The following is a 17668-nucleotide window of genomic DNA, read 5'->3' on the forward strand; positions in this document are numbered from 1 at the left end:
AACAACCGTTCCTTATCCCACACAATGTTCCACAGACCAAGGTGTGAAGTGTGGAGCTGCTGTTCTACGTGCAGGATGAACACCAATGTGACTGACAACTGCCTGACTTTGTGCCTGCACAGAGAGGTGAGCTAATACCGGAGTCCTGTAAGTCTTTAATCTCTGGCTGAAGGAGACAGTACAAAAAGTCAAGGCAAAGCAGGTCAAGCTAAGGGAGCAAACGAGTTACCTTGGGGTAAATCCTATCCCAGTGCACAAAGTATTATTACAATGATTACAGTACTACAATGCTAAATGTATTGTGCTCTAAAGCGCAGCATTACAGTGCATAGGCTTACTGTAAGTGGATTGGAGATGGGCCATGATGATGCAGAAAGGCTGGCAGGTATTGGATGCCAATAGCCATTAACATGGGGTGTGTGGGGGGGAATTTCAGGATCCAAGATATTGATGCCAGTTGTCCAAGGTGATGAGCCAAGGGAGTATCTGGAGTCACTAGGTACTGTTCTAACTTTAATGTCAGGAATTTTTGATGTCTAGTTCTATTCATCCTGTGATATAAGAAGCTATATATTAATGAGCTGAGATTCAATGTTTTCAGAGGTGGTAACATGCAATAGTCACTACTAACAGGCATCATACTAGTCCCTAGCGAGAATTTCATCTCAATGCCCAGAACTCTGTTGGAAAATGCAATTAGTAGCTCCCAAAGTCGAGAAAGTCTGAACTTCTCACACAATTCTCACACATTTTTCACTTTGTTCACATTGTTCAGGGCCCTATAAGATTCCAAACTTATTCAATAACACTCTGCTCATTCCCTCTGTCTTCTGTTTTAATGAGTATTTGTAAAAACTGTTGCCTAGCGCAGCCACTTTGTTTCTTTAAGTATACAAAATGCTCTCCAAAGTTGTCATTGTGGTTTGATTGCAATTTGGTTACCTGGAGTCAACAACTGTGACTTGTTAATCTGAAATTAATAGAGTGATTTGCAGGATGTTGATACATATACTGCTCTGCATTTCAACTGTGTTTAATTCTTCTGTATAGAATGACAAATGCATTCATTCACATTAAATTTCAGTCTACATATTTTTACCAGCTTTTAAAATAAATATTTTAATCATTGTGGTAAAATAGCATAGGAAGAAAAAGGTGAGCACACTAACCAATGGGCTAAAAATAGCATTTGAACAAATTAAACCGCTAGGATGTTTAAATGGAATTTTATAAGGTTCTGCATCTTAGGCTTCTAAATTGGATAAAGCTGTGTAGATTAATGGAAAATTGCCCTCTGGATTGAAAATTACCTTGGCAACAGCAAGCAGAAGATGATGATTAATGGATTGTGCTTTGATTGTAAGTCGGCTTGCAGATAAGTTTTAGGATCTGTACATTTTTTAAAATTTAATTTTCACAACCATATGAATAAGGTACCTTTTAATATGATCATGTACGCAAATGCAGCTAAGCACTGTGCAGTGTCCTGACAATAAGCTAAGAAATAGCAGACAGCCCATAACATTGATAAATAGACGGTAATCAAATTATTTACAAGCAAGGAAGACTGGCTACAATATGATACTGAATTAAAACAACTCAAGGGCCTCCACTTGCATAGAACTACCTTTGTATAGTTCTTTTGGTTAGGCAGGATTACACTACAATCATTTTATGTAGAGCATGATTCAAGTGACTGTATAGAGACCAGTGACCAGTTGACTTACTTTTGTTGGCACTGGACAAATAAGGAATATTGACTGATACCCCAGCTGAAGAAACTTACCTTTAAAAGCAGCAGTAGACCTTTCAGGTTCTAGCTAAACCATCACAAACACACCATTGGTTCTTTTGACATTCACTTTCAAATGGTGTCCTCTTGTTTTTGACTTTCTCGCCAGTGGGAATAATTTATTTATCTCTCTCCATTCTGTTCATACCCTTCACAATGTTGACACAAATTAGATTTCATCTTTTGGGAAGAGAGTAGCACAGTATTAATATCACTGGATAATTAATTCAAAGGCCTGGGTCACAGATTTAAATCCCACCATGTGAGTTAGGATCCTTTAAATTCGATAAATTAATTTAAAGTTTAAAACAAAATCTGGGATTATAAATTAGTCTTAGTAATAGTGCTCATTAATTGCTGTAAATGCCCATTTGCTTCACCAATATCCTTTAGGGAAGGACATCTGTTGTACTGCATGCCCACATGTAACTCCAGACGCACAGCAATGCGCTTGACCTTAAAAAGCCCTATGATATAATCTAGCGGACACTCAGTTGCAGCATTCCATGACAGAAAAGACAGCAGTGTTCAACAAAGTTGTTCACCACCATTTGGCTCATGTGCAGTCAGGGATGAGAAACATATACTGTCCAACATATACATCAATGCCCATATCCTGGGAAAGAATATTAAAGAAATTTGAAAATATTTAACTGAATAGAATTAGATATAAGGAGCATGAAGTCATAAAGTGTCATGCAATTCTAAAGTGATCTATTTCTTTACTAGAGTATGATGCAAGTTACATCCCATTACGTTCTTTACGTCATGTAGCTACTGTTAGAGGGACAACATACTACTCCCAACCTTCTTCCCCTGATATTTTTGATCTCTAAACAAATTTCTTCCACATCTTCTGAGCCACAATCATTTCTCAATGTTGTATTGATCTCATCCCATTTCTGTTTCATCTCATTATTTTGAAATGTGAGGTCCATGCACAGCAGTGACTTCAGGGACAGTGATCGGTGTGTCGATGCCAATTGGCTTGCATGGATACTTGGAGCAGCTGCACATTGTTCCTGACAGGATTTCACTATGCCATCACCTCTGCTGGGTCCCTCCTGCCAATGGGACAGGACATAACCAGAGATAGTGATGTTGGTGCCTGGGACGTCATCTGTAAAGTATGAACCAGCGAGTATGATTATATCAGGCTGTTGCTTGACTAATCTGTGAGTTAGCTCTCCTAATTTTGGCAATAGTCCCCAGAGATTGGTGAGGATGACTTATCATAGAGATTCTAGATTGTGTTTGCCATTGTTGTTTCCAGTGCCTCAGGTGAAGCCACATGATTTATCTGTTTCTTTTTTTGAAATTTTTTAAACAGCTTGATACAATTAGTAGCTATGAGACTACTTCAGAGGACAATTACGAATCAACGACATTGATATGGGTCTGTAGTCACCTGTAGGCCAAAGTAAGGATGCACCTGCCTTCCTTAAAGGATATTAGTGAACCAAATGGGTTTTTATTGACAACTGTTTTCATCAGACTTTTAATTGAATTCGAATTTCACCTTCTTGCATAATAGATTACCAGAAAATTGCCAAGATTTTAGGATTACTAGTCTAGCTGCAATACCACTATGCCATTGCCTAGCCCATGGTTAATCAATTAGAAACATTCCAGAGACTTTACGTAACTGTGCAGAAACTGAAAAGATTGGTTGGCACTCAGCAGCCATGTTATCAGCCTTCTAATGACCATGCTTCAAAGGAGTGGCCGTTCTAGCCTTCCAAAGGGCATTTAAAAGGTGTCACACAATACAGTTGTGAGCAAAGTTAGAGATAATGGAACAAAAAGAACACATAACATGAATAATTAATTGGCTGTGTGACAGAAAACAGACAGTAGCAACTAATGGATGTTCTTTAGATTGTTTGAAGGCTTGTAGAGGGACTCCTCAGCGGTCACATGCCTGATTAATAGTAATGATCCAGAGCTCAGTGTACAGGGCAAATGTGCGGATGATACAGAACCTGACTATTTTATAAACTACGAGACAGGTAGTGTACAACTGCAAAGGGATATAGATCCGTTAGTAGAATGAACTGGCAGGTGGCAGATAAGGTTAAATGCAGGGAAATATGAGGTGATTTATAAAAATATAATAGGCAATGCGCTGAATCATCTGATATTTTAGCTAAGTGTCAATTTTGTTGAGATTCAAGATGATTTCTCTCTGTGAAGCCTAGTGAAATTTCTTGCTGCATTGTCCCAAATCCATCTCATGAACTATGTGCCCCACACCTACAGTGGCCTTCTCCTCCATTCCTGGCCTGATACTATCACTCATTATAGAAGGAGTCAACTGTCACCAAATATCCTGGAATAGACAGGCATTGCTGGTGTTCACATCATCTTTACCCCGAGTCAAACACCAAGCCAAGCGTTGGTAGTCCAGAGTTGTCTTCACTTGCAATGTAATGGCACTGCGGTCTCAAACCATGTTGATTCTTGCATATAGCTGGCTGACAGTTCCTCACGCTACTACTCCATATTCTTGCCCCAGCCACTGTCAAGCCACCAGTCCTTAAACACATCTTATTCTACCACCCGCTCTATTCACTACTACTCTGTTCCCAATGTCCACTGCACACCGATATCTTCTTACTGTTCAGTGAGGGATCTTCACAGACAGGCAACTCCAAAGATGAGTTTTTATTTACAGTAATTAAAAGGTAACATAAACAAAACAAAGAGGCTATGGTTCCTTCCCACAATGCAGCTCATTTCCACCAATCCCCTCCCCCAACGTGGACAACCATTCAAACTCCAAAACCACCTCCAGGTTTCCTCTCTCCCCGCTCTCCCCACACCCTCCAAATGCTTTGACATTACGCTTTAATGATTCCAACAGTGGTCCTTTACACTTCCCCCAAGGAGGCCAGAGTGGTGGTCACTGCCAGTAACCCACCCTCACATAGCCTTCCATGCCGTCCCATCCTGAACCACATACCTGCGTTACACCTTGACTTTCCTCCCATCATTGTTCTTGTCTGAACTTGAATACATGCTTCTGCTTTCCCACTCCCAGCCTTGAATGCCCCTCCAGCTCTGACCACAGAATATGCAATCGCCCCCAGGCTTCCTTCCACCTCTTCACCACTCAATTAATATGCCCCACATACTCTCTGTTGTCCAGCCCCTGACTGACCTTAATGGACAGCCCGAGAACAGACTGATCAGATTCCTGAAGTCTTTCTTTACAGCTTCCCAGCAAACAATATACAATTCCATGGACTTTCCGGAGGCCACTTCCTGGATCACGACGGCCCTAAGCAGCTGGGTAACTCCTGGACTATGTGCTGGCTCTGCCCTTGAGTGGTGCTACCAAGACCACATGACTGATTGCAGCCCCCACTTTATTTGACAGAGGACGACTCTGCACATACATTCAAACATGGCCATAAATTTTGAACAATCATGCAGCATGTTTGTTGTACAGACATCTGGCACATGGGCTGGTGTGAGATTGACATATCACTGTGCCATATAGCAAGGCTACCCCCTACAAACAACACTGACAGGTATTGGCTCCGTGTGTATATTAAAAGCAAAACAGTAGTACTGTGATGCAGGTTTCTGGAGAAGGGTCCAGACCTGAAACGTCAGCTTTCCTGCTCCTCTGATGCTGCTTGGCCTGCTGTGTTCATCCAGCTCTACACCTTGTTATCTCAGATTCTCCGGCATCGGCAGTTCCTACTATCTCTACTGTGATCCTTTATGCTCTGGCCAAACTGCCAACACATTAAAGGCATGGCACAGTAAGGCAAGCAGGGTTACTGTGGGCTTGCAAGGTTGGCACAAAGTGAATCAACACAGGGACAGAAAGTGAGTACCTCAAGACACAGCCTTATCCAGTCCATATGACCAGTCAGGGTACTTTTCCGTTCACACAAAGTATCCTTGTGACAGCATTTGAAGACTGGCTGCTAGTGTGCCCCAAAATGAAGCTTTAAACTGTAGAGGTGTCCTGCAACTGGATCAGAGAGGAGCCATGAGGGCTGAGAGGCTGGCATATGTTGGATGCCAGCATTTACGGATGCTGGTTGCACACACCTAGTGCCATGGAACATGCTCTGAGATGTTAATGCCAGGTGTCCAAAAAGTTGGACTCACCAGGTGCCCACTCTGACTTTCATGCCAGGAATTGTTGATGTCTATTTCCTTGCAGTGGGTTGTCTGATATGAAGCTGCATATTAATGTGTTAATGAGGCTCTTAAGAAGCAATAATCCCTGCTAATTGGCATCTCACAGCTGTCTGGCAAGAATCTCATCTTGACACCTAGAATTTAGTTGGGAATTGCAGCTAGTTGCCCCGATATAAAGATAAGTATCATTGAACTTCTCAGTCAATTGTCCCAGATTTCACACAATTGTCCCATTATTCAGGCCCCCTTCCATTTTAAAATAAAAGATGCAGCACAAAGGGCTGGGTGCAGGAGCAGAGAGATCTTGGTGTATATGTGTTTACAATTTTAAAGGTTAAGAAAACAGTTAATTAAATATGTAGTGTCTAAGGCTTTATAAATAGAGGCATAGAAGTACAAGAACAAGGAGATTATATTGAACTTGCATCGGATACTAGTTCGACCTGATCTTAAGTATTGTCTCTGGTTCTGGCCATCACATTTTAGGACAAATGTTAAGGGACTGAAGAAGGTGCAGAAGAGATTTATGAGAATGTTTCCAGAGATGAGGAATTTCCCTGATGAAGTTAGATTGCAGAAGTTAGGGCTATCTACATTGGAGAAGAGAAAGTAGAGAGGAAATCTGATTGGGGTCTTCAAATTCATGAAGGATTTGAACAGAGTAAATAGAGAGAAATGTAAAGGTCCTTGTACAAGGCTTGAGAACTAGAAGACACAATTTGAAATACCTGGCAAAATATGCCAGTTTAACAAAAGACTTTTTCATGCAGCAAGTAGTTTGGGTCTGGTCACACTGCCTGTAAGTGTGTTGGAGACAAGTTCAATTGAGGCATTCCAAAGGGATTTAACCTATTTTTGAAAATAAAAAATTGAAGTAACTGGAAGGAGGCAGCGGCTTGCTACCAAGTGAAATGCTTATTTGGACAGCTGGTGCAGACATAATGGGCCAAAGTACCTCCATCGACGCTCAACAATTCTGAGATTCCGTGAGTACATCTCATGTTTAAAATTATGAATATGATGTCATTATTGGGCATGACAAAAGGCTACAGTATTCTCAGGATTTTGAAATACAGTAAATCCTTCCAATAAAGAGTATTATAATACTGTAGCCAATAAAGCTTCCAACTTTTCATATCTCCCAAACCACATAGCTATTTGGCTGCCAATTACCCAAGGAGATACTATTAAATCTGTTCCCATGAAACCCCACATTGTCCAAGATAAAGTGCGACTTTAAACAGCTATTGGCATGCTAAGTAAATTGTGCCACATGGTCAAAGGAGCAGATCTCATTTTCACGAGTTACTTTTGACATCTACTTGATTTTCATCAACCAGATATGTGGCAATCAGAATCCACTCCTATTGGTACAAATTGCATAATTCCCAGATGTTTGGAATGATTCTTGGTCCTGAATGTGTCCTTGACTTGTTAGAAAATTAATTTGCAATCTGGACAGATAAAGTACACAAATGTCTTAAATAAATGTTCTTGCAATTTTGGAAAGAAAGCCTTATAAAGAACCCATGTCCTCCTTTTCATTCTGACCTTGTCTCTAAATCCTTTCATACAATGCATGTTATTGGTGTCACTAGAATTTTTTCCACTAAGTGGAAAATACAATTTCAGCCTTAATTATCGAGAACATAATCCGTTGTGGTTTAATTGATGTGAAAATTACCTAAGTAATGTGAAATTCATATCAAGAGAGAAATTTGTGAAGTAATTTAACACGTCAATTGATTTATAAACCTCATAATTCCTCAAATCACAAACCTAATATAGCTTGCTTTTAATGACCGTGTTGTTTGCAAAAGTCCAATATTGTTTGCTCAACATGTTCAACAGCTGATTTTCGGTAGTTTGCTCTATGCAATAGTTAAGTGAGAAAATGTAAATAGGGTAAATGTAAATAGTGTAAATGTAAATAGTGTTACATTTCCAGTGAAATCTAATACATATTATTTGTATATGTTTAATGTTCCTTTCCCATGCAGTTTTATTGAGGACCTAACAGAATTGAAGCATACTCAATTATTGTCAAGTAACAACAGAGACAGCACGGATTTTACCAAGTTGGTAGCTTGCCTCAGATGCATAACATTACTGAAAACAAACATTCAAGTGTCACATGAATTCCTTGGTACTCTTTTGACCTAAGTACTGCACTTCAACGTAGACTATCAGGTGAGACATCTTTTCATTTTTATACTTTCATATTTACGTTTTCAGGGAACACTGACGTTCTCTTAAAAACGGAACAATATTGGAGTGACTGCTCAAAGATCAGGAACCTGGGCTAATAAATAAATTTTTGAGACAGGCAGGGCAGTTTCTTGGGGTAGTGGCAGAAACTGGGGGTTGGGTTGGGTGAGTGGGGGCAGGAGAGAGAGGTGGGTGAATTAATTTCAAGGATTAAAATAGTTAGGTGGTTGTTGTTGACCAGCACAGACTCAATGGGCTAAAGGGCCTTTGTCCGTGCTGTAGACCAAGTTATGTTCCATCTTCCTTTAATCCTGTTCAAAATCCTGCTAAACACGTAAGATATTTACAGATAAAAGAAACTAGCTGCTTCAAATGTTTTATGCTTTTCTTTCCAGAGTCTTGTGGAATCACTAAAGCAAAGACAATGAGGTGCAGTTTTTCAGAATAGGATAGGTGAGTTTGGGTGCCTCTGGGGAGATCCCAATATCGTACAACCAATTTTTGGGTTTCACCTTGATGAGGTTTGAGGTGATTGGACAAAGCCCTTGGAACTGTTGGACTAGACATTTAAATATTTAGTTAGTTTATTGAATACTGTTATATTCAAGTATTCTAGCTCTAACAATTAGTGAGCCTATTTCCCAAGTTGTCATCAACTCATCAGGATCACTTAGATGATAGCATAACCGAGAGTACTTCTTCAGTGAAACTGACAGGCTGGGAAGCCTTTGATACGTGAAACTGAAGAGCTCCGACCACAGGCAGAAGCTGATGTGACATTTCCCAGAGAATGCTATCACTGCTTTACAATTATTGCTAACTTTCTGAAGGTCACTCCAGATGTCACACTTCACTATCTGTCGTTGCTGTTACAGTTCACTATGGCAGGGAAGTATTTTTCTGCAACTTAAATATGTAATGAGGACCAAGAGGTGCAGTAACAATGTCAGCAATGGTATGCTTTAGAAATACAGGTCCCACCTCTGCGCAGACAGCTTGAACATAGAGATCAACTTCCAAGGATCTGAAACCCCCAATACAGGATACAAAGGCAGAGGATCAATTCTCTTAATATGCATTTGACCAGTGCATCAGGATATCACAGGAGATCATTGCTAAGATCTGCAGCCTCTTTGACCATGACCTTGTTTCCAGTGGGCCAGGTGGGCACATATTACCATACAACATCAATGTGACCGTCACTGCAGAACCATTACCTCCCTCTGCCTCTCTATGCAAGGGTGTGTGCTGTTCTTATGCAAGGAAAGCAAGCAGAGATATGAATGTTAGAAATGGATATTTTAAAAAAATATTTACTCATGGGACATGTGCTGGCCAGCATATATTGCCCTTCCCAGCTGCCCTAGAACTGAGTGGCTTGCTCGGCGATTTCAGAGGGCAGTTAAGAGTCGACCACATTGTTGTGTCTGGAGTCACATATAGGCCAGAGCAGGTGAGGATGGCAGATTTCCTTCCCTGAATGATATTAGTGAGCTAAAATGGGTTTTTGCTAACAATCAGCAATGGTTGATTCTTAATTCCAGATAATTTTCTTTTAAGACTTCAAATTCCACCATTTGCCATGGCAGGATTTGAACATTTCCCCAGAACATTAGCCGAGTTTCTGGATTAATAGTCTAGTGATAATACCAGTAGGCCATCACTTCCCTTTTGAAGGGAAGAAGCAAGAAGAGCATTTGTGGAAAGTGACTGTGAGGCATGAGTCCAAGTTAGAAGAGCAATGGGATGATGGTGAGGGTAAAAGTTTGCTCGATTTTAAAAATTATCAGACATGGGATGTGGGTGTTGATGGTTGAGTCAGCATTTATTGCCCATCCTTGGGGGCCCTTCAGAAGGTAATGATGAACTGCCTTCTTCAATGTCTATTTGATGTAGGTACTCTAATGCCATTAGGGAGGAGTTCCAGGATTTTACTCCGTGACACTGAAAGAATGGCCAGATATTTCCAAATATGAATGTTAAGTGGCTTTGAAGGGAATGTGCAGGTGTTGCTGTTCCCATGTAATTGCTGCCTTTGTCGTTCTAGATGGCTGTGGTTATGAGGTTAGAAGGTGCTGTCAAAGAAACCTTGATGAATTTCAGCAAAGTATCTTGCAGATGGTATATGCTGCTGCTACTGAGCCTGAATGGTGTAGGGAGTGTATGTCTATGGATGTGCTACAAATCAAGCAGATAGCTTTCTACTGGATGGTGTTAAGCTTCTTGAATGTTATTGTAGCTGCACTCATCCAGACAAGTGGAGAGTATTCCACCACAGTCCTCATTTGTACCTTAAAGATGGTGGACAGGTTTTTGAGAGGCAGGAGGTGAGCTACTCACTGCAGTATTCCAGCTTCTCACCTACTTTTGTAGCCATTGTAATTATATGTATTGTACAGTTCAGTTTCTAGATATTGGTAACTGCCAGCATGTTGATTGGTGGGGTTTTCAGCAATGGAATGCCATTGAATGTCAAAGGACAATGGTTACATTCTCTCTTATTGGAGCTGACTGTTGCTTGGCACATGTTTGCTGTTAATATTACTTGCTAATTGTCAGCCCAAGTCTGGATGTTGTCCAGGTCTCTTACTGTATTTGGACTTGGAATTCTTCAGTACGTGAGGAGACATGAACAATGTTGAACATTGTGCAACCATCAGCAGACATCTGCTCTTCTGACCTGATGATGGAAGTGTAGTAGTCGTAACAAGGTCAGCCAGGTGGGCCTCATAAAATAGGAGTTCCCTGATTGGGGCTGCTAATCGATCTAATCAGGGAGCTCTGGCTAACAGATATAATCAGGAGTGTCAGAGATTCTATTCACTCTGAGAGCTGGCTATGAGGAATCTAAATCAGTGTCAAGGACTCTCCATGTCTAAGCAAAGGGTGACATGGTGACAGGATACCAGTCTCTGTGGAGTTATTTCAGGAAGGAAGGACATTGATGAAGCAGCTGAGGATGTTTGGGTCCAGTCATCACCCTTCGGAATTCTTGTGACATCCTGGTGCTGAGATGGCTGATCTTCAACAACTACAACTAACTTCCTATGTACCAGAAATGACTCCAACCAAGACAGAGCTTTCAACTGGATTCTCGTTGACTCCACTTTAGCTAGGGCTCCATGATGCCACACTCAACAAAATGCAAACTTGATGTCAAGCACATATATCTCACCTCATATGACAGGTTGAATTTGAAGTATCTGCAGAAAGCTGAGTGGTATAGCAAAGTGGCTTAGCCTGGGGAGTTCTATGCTGGAGAATGCTGGACAGAACTAAGGAATGGCAGCTGAAGGTGTGTATGATTCACCTTTCCCACCCTCTTGGCATACTGTCTCCAGTTTGCAGAGCCAGACTTCTGTTGCTGATTTTCTTGGTGTCTTCCATCTGCACATGCTTGTTTGGAGAGGTAGTCCTCTCTCTATAAAAGATCACCTCAGTACAATCCCCCAGATCCTGCAGCACAAACTCCAAGAAAGAAACTCTAGATCTCCACTTTATTCCTGTAGTTCCTGCTGCCTTGAAAGTCTAAGCGCTGTTAAGTGTCATTGCCAATGTCCCTTCGGCGAGAAAGCATTTCTTTGGTGGATGTGCACCTGATACCACTTGTGCTATCAGATTGATTAGTGCATTGAGTGGGAAAGCAGGAGATTTCAGTTCTTGATCTGCAACTACTCCCTGCATTTTAGCAGGCTAAGGGATGTTTGAATCCTTCAAACTCCTAACCTTAGTGTCGATATTGATGAATTCAGTGACTCAATGGCTGCTGAAGAAATGAAGGATAACTTATCACAATTTTTTAGATTACAACTGGCTACTTCTTGCTGTAGCTAATGAAATCATGGGCAATTAAAACTTTCTGTTAAAACAGTGCAATCAGGATTTTTGTCTACTTTTTCCTGAATGCTGAAAAATGAACACTTAATCAATTTGCAAGATGCAAATATAACAGTGTTAAAAATGTACAGTACAAGTAACTTACCAAGTGCAACAGTACCCATCAGGAAGGGTGTTCCAATGCTGGAGAAATCGTTGAATATTTCTTGATGGATCTCAGAGCCAACAACAAAGGTTACAATTACCTGAAAAGGAGAAGACAGAATTGTGCAAATAGACAGAGTCTCTTCTGAGAAAGATGACACAATGGGCGGAACATTCCTTGAATTGTGACAACAGGCTTCGAGCTGGGAACACTGAGTGGGGTGAGATTCAGAAAATAGTGAAGCCACGTTGGGATGACTACTAATACATTCTCACCTCTAGGGAGCTTTCTCAGATGTGGCTGGGAAGCAGATCAATTGTCCACAGTATGGAGCTAGGCAACCAATCAACATTATTACAGGCCCATCAACAGGCAACTTGAGGGACATTTTCCCAGCAGCAGAGTAAGCTCCCGAGTGGAGAGGCCACCATTTCGATGCAGTGGCCTTCCTGCAGCAGACTGGTAGACAATCAGAGCCTGAGGCTCCTAACTGTAAAGAGTGGGCTGCATTCATACAAAGCTGCAATCAGAGACAAGATCATTGGAAGGGTTTCTCCTCCACCCGATGAGCTACCAGTCTAGATCCTGGTTACCTATGGACTGACGTGCAGGCCAGCAACAATGCCTTGATTTCTCTGCTCTTGCTCCAGCAAGTGTTGTTCCAAACCTCCATTTGTTCCCAATATCACAACCTGAAACATGTGGCAAAATCCAGTGTTTCATATTGTAGAGTATTAAGCTTTTTCTGGTGAAATATTGAGTAATATTTTCATATAGTCCATATTCAAATTAAAATGACATAAATGATCTTAGATAATTCAGGTTTCTCATCATCTTCTGGAGTGCACATCCCATATATTTGTTCGTCAATTTTGAATAACTAATTACGGCAGAGTGTAAACTCACTGTGTCAACACAAAACAGCATGCTAGTATTAGCCCATGTTTATCAGTGTCACCCAAACTAACTGAAAAACTTTGAAATAATTTACACATTATGTGAACAATATTAGTGTAAGAGCAATGTCATTACAATAAAGGCATTGTTCACCTTCAGCTATGCCAGCAATGGGTAATAAGTATGCTCTTGTTCACTGTGCCTACATCTGATGAACAAATGATACAGTTAAGCATGTGAATTAATTCTTTTGCTTTGGGCAGTGGGGGATCCAACAAGATTGAAGATTTATTTGGCACTTAAGAGCAGCAAATATCTAAAAATATCATCAGCTCCTCAAAAGAAATGGGTTATGAATCAACCGAGCCTTCGGTTGGTTTGCTGAAAATCCATATGGGTTTAGTGTCTAAAATAAAGAACAGCATCAGGATTTGTTTGTCATTATTTCTACCAGAATAACTAATCACCTAACACTGACAGAAACTCAATGAAAGCATGGCTATTAATAACACTTGAAGTAATCTCTATTTAATGCCGATCACCAGTAAGATTAGCCTTGTTCATTCATGTTTCTATTCGCATTTTGGTGAAAACTATGAACATTAAAAGGAAGTGACAAAAGAAAATGTTCAAAACTCTGTGCACCAAAATTGAAAGGAGACAGGCCTCACTCAACAACTGGTTTTGATGATTTGCAACACAACTTGTATAAGGACGAAAAGCTCTTAAAATCAATTTCATTTTTAGTCTCTTAATGGTAATGGAAATTCCAGGTAATACTCTAGAGGTTCAACTCCAAGTCATCTTCTTCCTTGCAATTAATTTGTCAAGGTCTTTTAGCACACATGGGACCCCAATGAAAAATTAACCAGTGAAATAAGAAGGAACTCTTTCCTTTGAAACAGCAGTGTATACATGGAATACACTTCTCAAACTTGTACTTTACTGACCTACACGTTCCACTGCATCCAATTTAAAAGGCTCATTGCTTCATGGATAAGGTCTCACCCTTTCCTTCCTCCACAAATGAATCCACAAAACTTCACAACCAATCCTAATCCCATCCTACCCCAATACACTGCAGCCCAGATATCCCAAGGAGTGGCAATCATTATGAACAAACAGTTGTGAATTAATCTTCAACTAACATAGTGAATAAAATATGAAAGATCAGGTGGTATGTCAGTATTTTCTCACCTGAGCGAAGAAGTCCAAAACTTACTCAGAGCAAATGTGCAACAATATACACCAGGGTTAAATTTTGTTGATTTTTGTTTTTCACACATAGCAATTGACGAAAGTATTTCATTCGAAAACAAATATTTTAAAAATGCATTCTGTACATGTTTAGACCAAAGGAAAATAATTTGCAGAATATTATACTCACTGTGATGATTAACAGAGTTCCCTTTGCCAAGGTCAAAATGGATGTGATTGGCTGTATAATAACTTGAGCCAAAATAATTCCCAAAGACAAGATCCATGTGAAGAATGGAATGATATAGACATGCCTAAGTTTAAAGAAAATTATATAAATGTTGGAACTATTCTTCATAGTAATGATAATCAAAAATTTATAGGTCATATTTTGGAGCCGAAATCGTGGAGTAAGGAATTTCAACACTCAGTGCTGGCACCATTTCTAATTCAAATAAATGACTTGGATTTATTACTAATACAAAGAGGTCATATATGTACAGATTTTAAGATAATACCGACTTAGGTGAGGATAACGTGTTGTGAGGGAAGGGACTGTTAGTGATGGAAATGGAAGGGTAGATGGAAGTTATAAAGTAGTAGCTGTTGAACCACAAAAAAAAGCATCAATTTGGTTTGAATATATCGTTTAGAAATCTGAAATAGGAATCAAACCTGTGCTGAACCCATGCCCTTCTGGTTTCATCAGAGATGGGGTGAAGGGCTGGCACCCAAACTTCTCATAAGAGGTGAGACGATTGATGTAACATTTTGAGAACACTGTATGCTTCATTTAAAAAAAGTGAACCAGTTTGAACCACTGTGAACCAATTGTCTGATTTTTCGTTGCGTTGCAAGCTTTCCCACCCAATGAGCGGTCATCCTATCAACTCAGTCAGGCGGATTTTTTTAAATGCATTTTTGGGATGTGGTGCTTGCTGACTGGGCCAGCAGTTCACACAATCATAGAACCCTACAGTGGGGAAGCAGACCATTCGGCCCATCAAGTCCACATCGACCCTTTGAAGAGCATCCCACCACGTCTATATATCTACCCTATCCCTGAAACCATTTCCCATGGCTAATCCTCCTAACCTACACATCCCTGGACACTATGGGCAGTTTAGCCTAGCCAATCCACCTAACGTACTTCTTTGGACTGTGGGAGGAAACCAGAGCACCCGGAGGAAACCCACACAGATAGGGGCAGAAAGTGCAAACGAAGCTGGAATTGAACCAGGGTCCCTGAAGCTGTGAGGCAGCAGTGCTAACCACTGAGTCACCATGCCACCCATTCCCAACTGCCCTTGCGAACATGGTGATGAGCTGTCTCTTGAACCATTTGCAAAGATGTCTTGGAGCTGAGATGACTGACCCCCAACTACCACAGCCACCTGTCTTTTACTAGGTGTAACAGTGACCAGTAAACAATTTTCTTCTAATTACATTTGACCCCAGTTTTTCTAGGGCTCCTTAGTGCCATACTTGGTCAAATACAGTGTTGATGTCAAGGGCAATTGTGTTAACTCACCTCTGGAATTGAGCCCTTATGGCGGCTGCAATAAAAGCAGAAGTCGAGTGGTCCTAACCAAACCCAAACTGGGTATCAGTGATCAGGTTATTGCTAGGGAAGTGTTGCTTGATGCTGCTAACACCTTCCATCACTTCACCAATAATTGAGGGGTGACTGATGGATGGAATGGTAATTGAACTGGTTGGATTTGTCTCATTTTTTTTTGTACAAGACATACCTGGACATCTTTTCACATTGTTGATTAGTTACCAGTGCTGTAGCTGTACTGGGACAGCTTGGGTAAGGGTGCCAAAAGTTCTGGAGCTCACATCTTCTGTGCTATTCAGTACAGGATGTTGTCAGGGCCCATAACCTTTGAAGTATCCAGTGTCTCCAACCACTACTTCATATCAGGGGGACGGAATCAAATTTGCTAAAGACTGGCATCTGTGATGACCTCTGGAGGAGGCCAAGATGAATGATCTGCTCAGCACTTCTGCCTGAATACCGCTGCACATACTTCAGCCAGATTGTGCTCAAGTTACAATTCTGCTTCTAATGATGGTCCACAGCATCTCATGGATACCCAGATCTGTTCGAAGTCTGTCCCATTTTAACATAGTAATAGTGCCACACAACCTGATGGAGGGTATCCTCAATGCGAACACGGAGTCATGCAAGCACTATGCAGTGGTCACTCAATGCTACTTTGATGGACAGCATTTGCGGCAGGCAGATTGGTGAGGATGAGGTCAAGTACGCTTTTCCCTCTTTCAGTTCACTCTTCACATGCCACAGAAGCAGTCTGCTGGCTATGTCCTTTAGGACCTGACCAGCTCAGTCAGTATTGGTGCTGCTGTTCTACTCTCGGTGATGGACAGCGAAGTCTCCCACCCAGAATCCACAAGCAGTGGAAATGGACAGAAAAAATTTACAAGACATTGTATTGTTAAAAACTGAAGGATGACTAAGAAACACAGACTTCAGGCTTTTCACAGGAGGCAATAATCAAACATTAACTTTAATACAGTGACATTAAGAAAGAAGAGAAATACAAACATTGGAGGTATGCACAGGAAAGTTAGAAATTCGAGTGCCAGTATTTTGGTCCAATTGAAATACTCTAATAACTTGTAAAAATGTTGAAATTAGTCTTCATGTTGAATAGTTAAAATCTAAAGATTTTATCTGTAAAATGTGTTGGCAAGTAGGTCAATGTGATACAAAATTGTGTGTTCGTCCAGCACTACACCTTGTTATCTCAGATTCTCCAGCATCTGCAGTTCCTACTATCTCTGATACAATTTTAACCCCATGCGAAGCCTCTTCTAAGGATGCCTAGCCTGAAGAAGTTACCCTCCTCCCTCCGGAGGAACTTCAGGGGATCTCTCTGCCACTGCCTCTCCACCTATCTTCTCCTCTATCCATCTTCTATCCGCCTCCCCCTGTCTCCCTACTTATTTCAGAACCCCCTTCCCCTCCCCAATTTCTGAAGGGTCTAGGCCCGAAACATCAGCCTTCCTGCTCCTGTGATGCTGCTTGGCCTGATGCATAACACACTTTATGAAAAATACACCAATTATTTATTCAGCCCATTTACATTACTTGTTTTAATAACCTTCCCTGGTATCTCAGTTCACAACTTTCTTATTCTTGGGCTAAAATTTTCTACTTGATTTCCTGCTCTATTCTTAAATACCCATCGTGGAACCTGTCCAGGCCCTGAACAACGTGGGCTATGGGGAGAAATTTGGGAGAACTGCATGACAGGTTTTAGCAAGGTCTTTCTCAAAACCAGCAAGTCACATTATCCAGAGATAGTAGGAACTGCAGATGCTGGAGAATCCGAGACAACAAGGTGCAGGGCTGGATGAACACAGCAGGCCAAGCAGCATCATAGGAGCAGAGAGGCTGACGTTTC

General features: G+C 41.0%; 1 protein-coding gene across 1 annotated transcript in view; it reads right to left on the reverse strand.

The window, feature by feature from the left end:
* Positions 1-17668, reverse strand: part of LOC109918163 — a 128506-nt gene that overhangs the window by 8077 nt on the left and 102761 nt on the right. The window contains exons 8-9 of the mRNA XM_048604600.1: positions 14425-14548; positions 12141-12240 (exon numbers count right to left, since the gene is read on the reverse strand). Coding sequence (XP_048460557.1) covers positions 12141-12240; positions 14425-14548 — 224 coding nt within the window. The remainder of the gene's footprint in view (positions 1-12140; positions 12241-14424; positions 14549-17668) is intronic.

The sequence above is a fragment of the Rhincodon typus genome, chromosome 13 (genome assembly GCF_021869965.1).
Source record: "Rhincodon typus isolate 14 chromosome 13, sRhiTyp1.1, whole genome shotgun sequence".
Taxonomy (NCBI): domain Eukaryota; kingdom Metazoa; phylum Chordata; class Chondrichthyes; order Orectolobiformes; family Rhincodontidae; genus Rhincodon; species Rhincodon typus.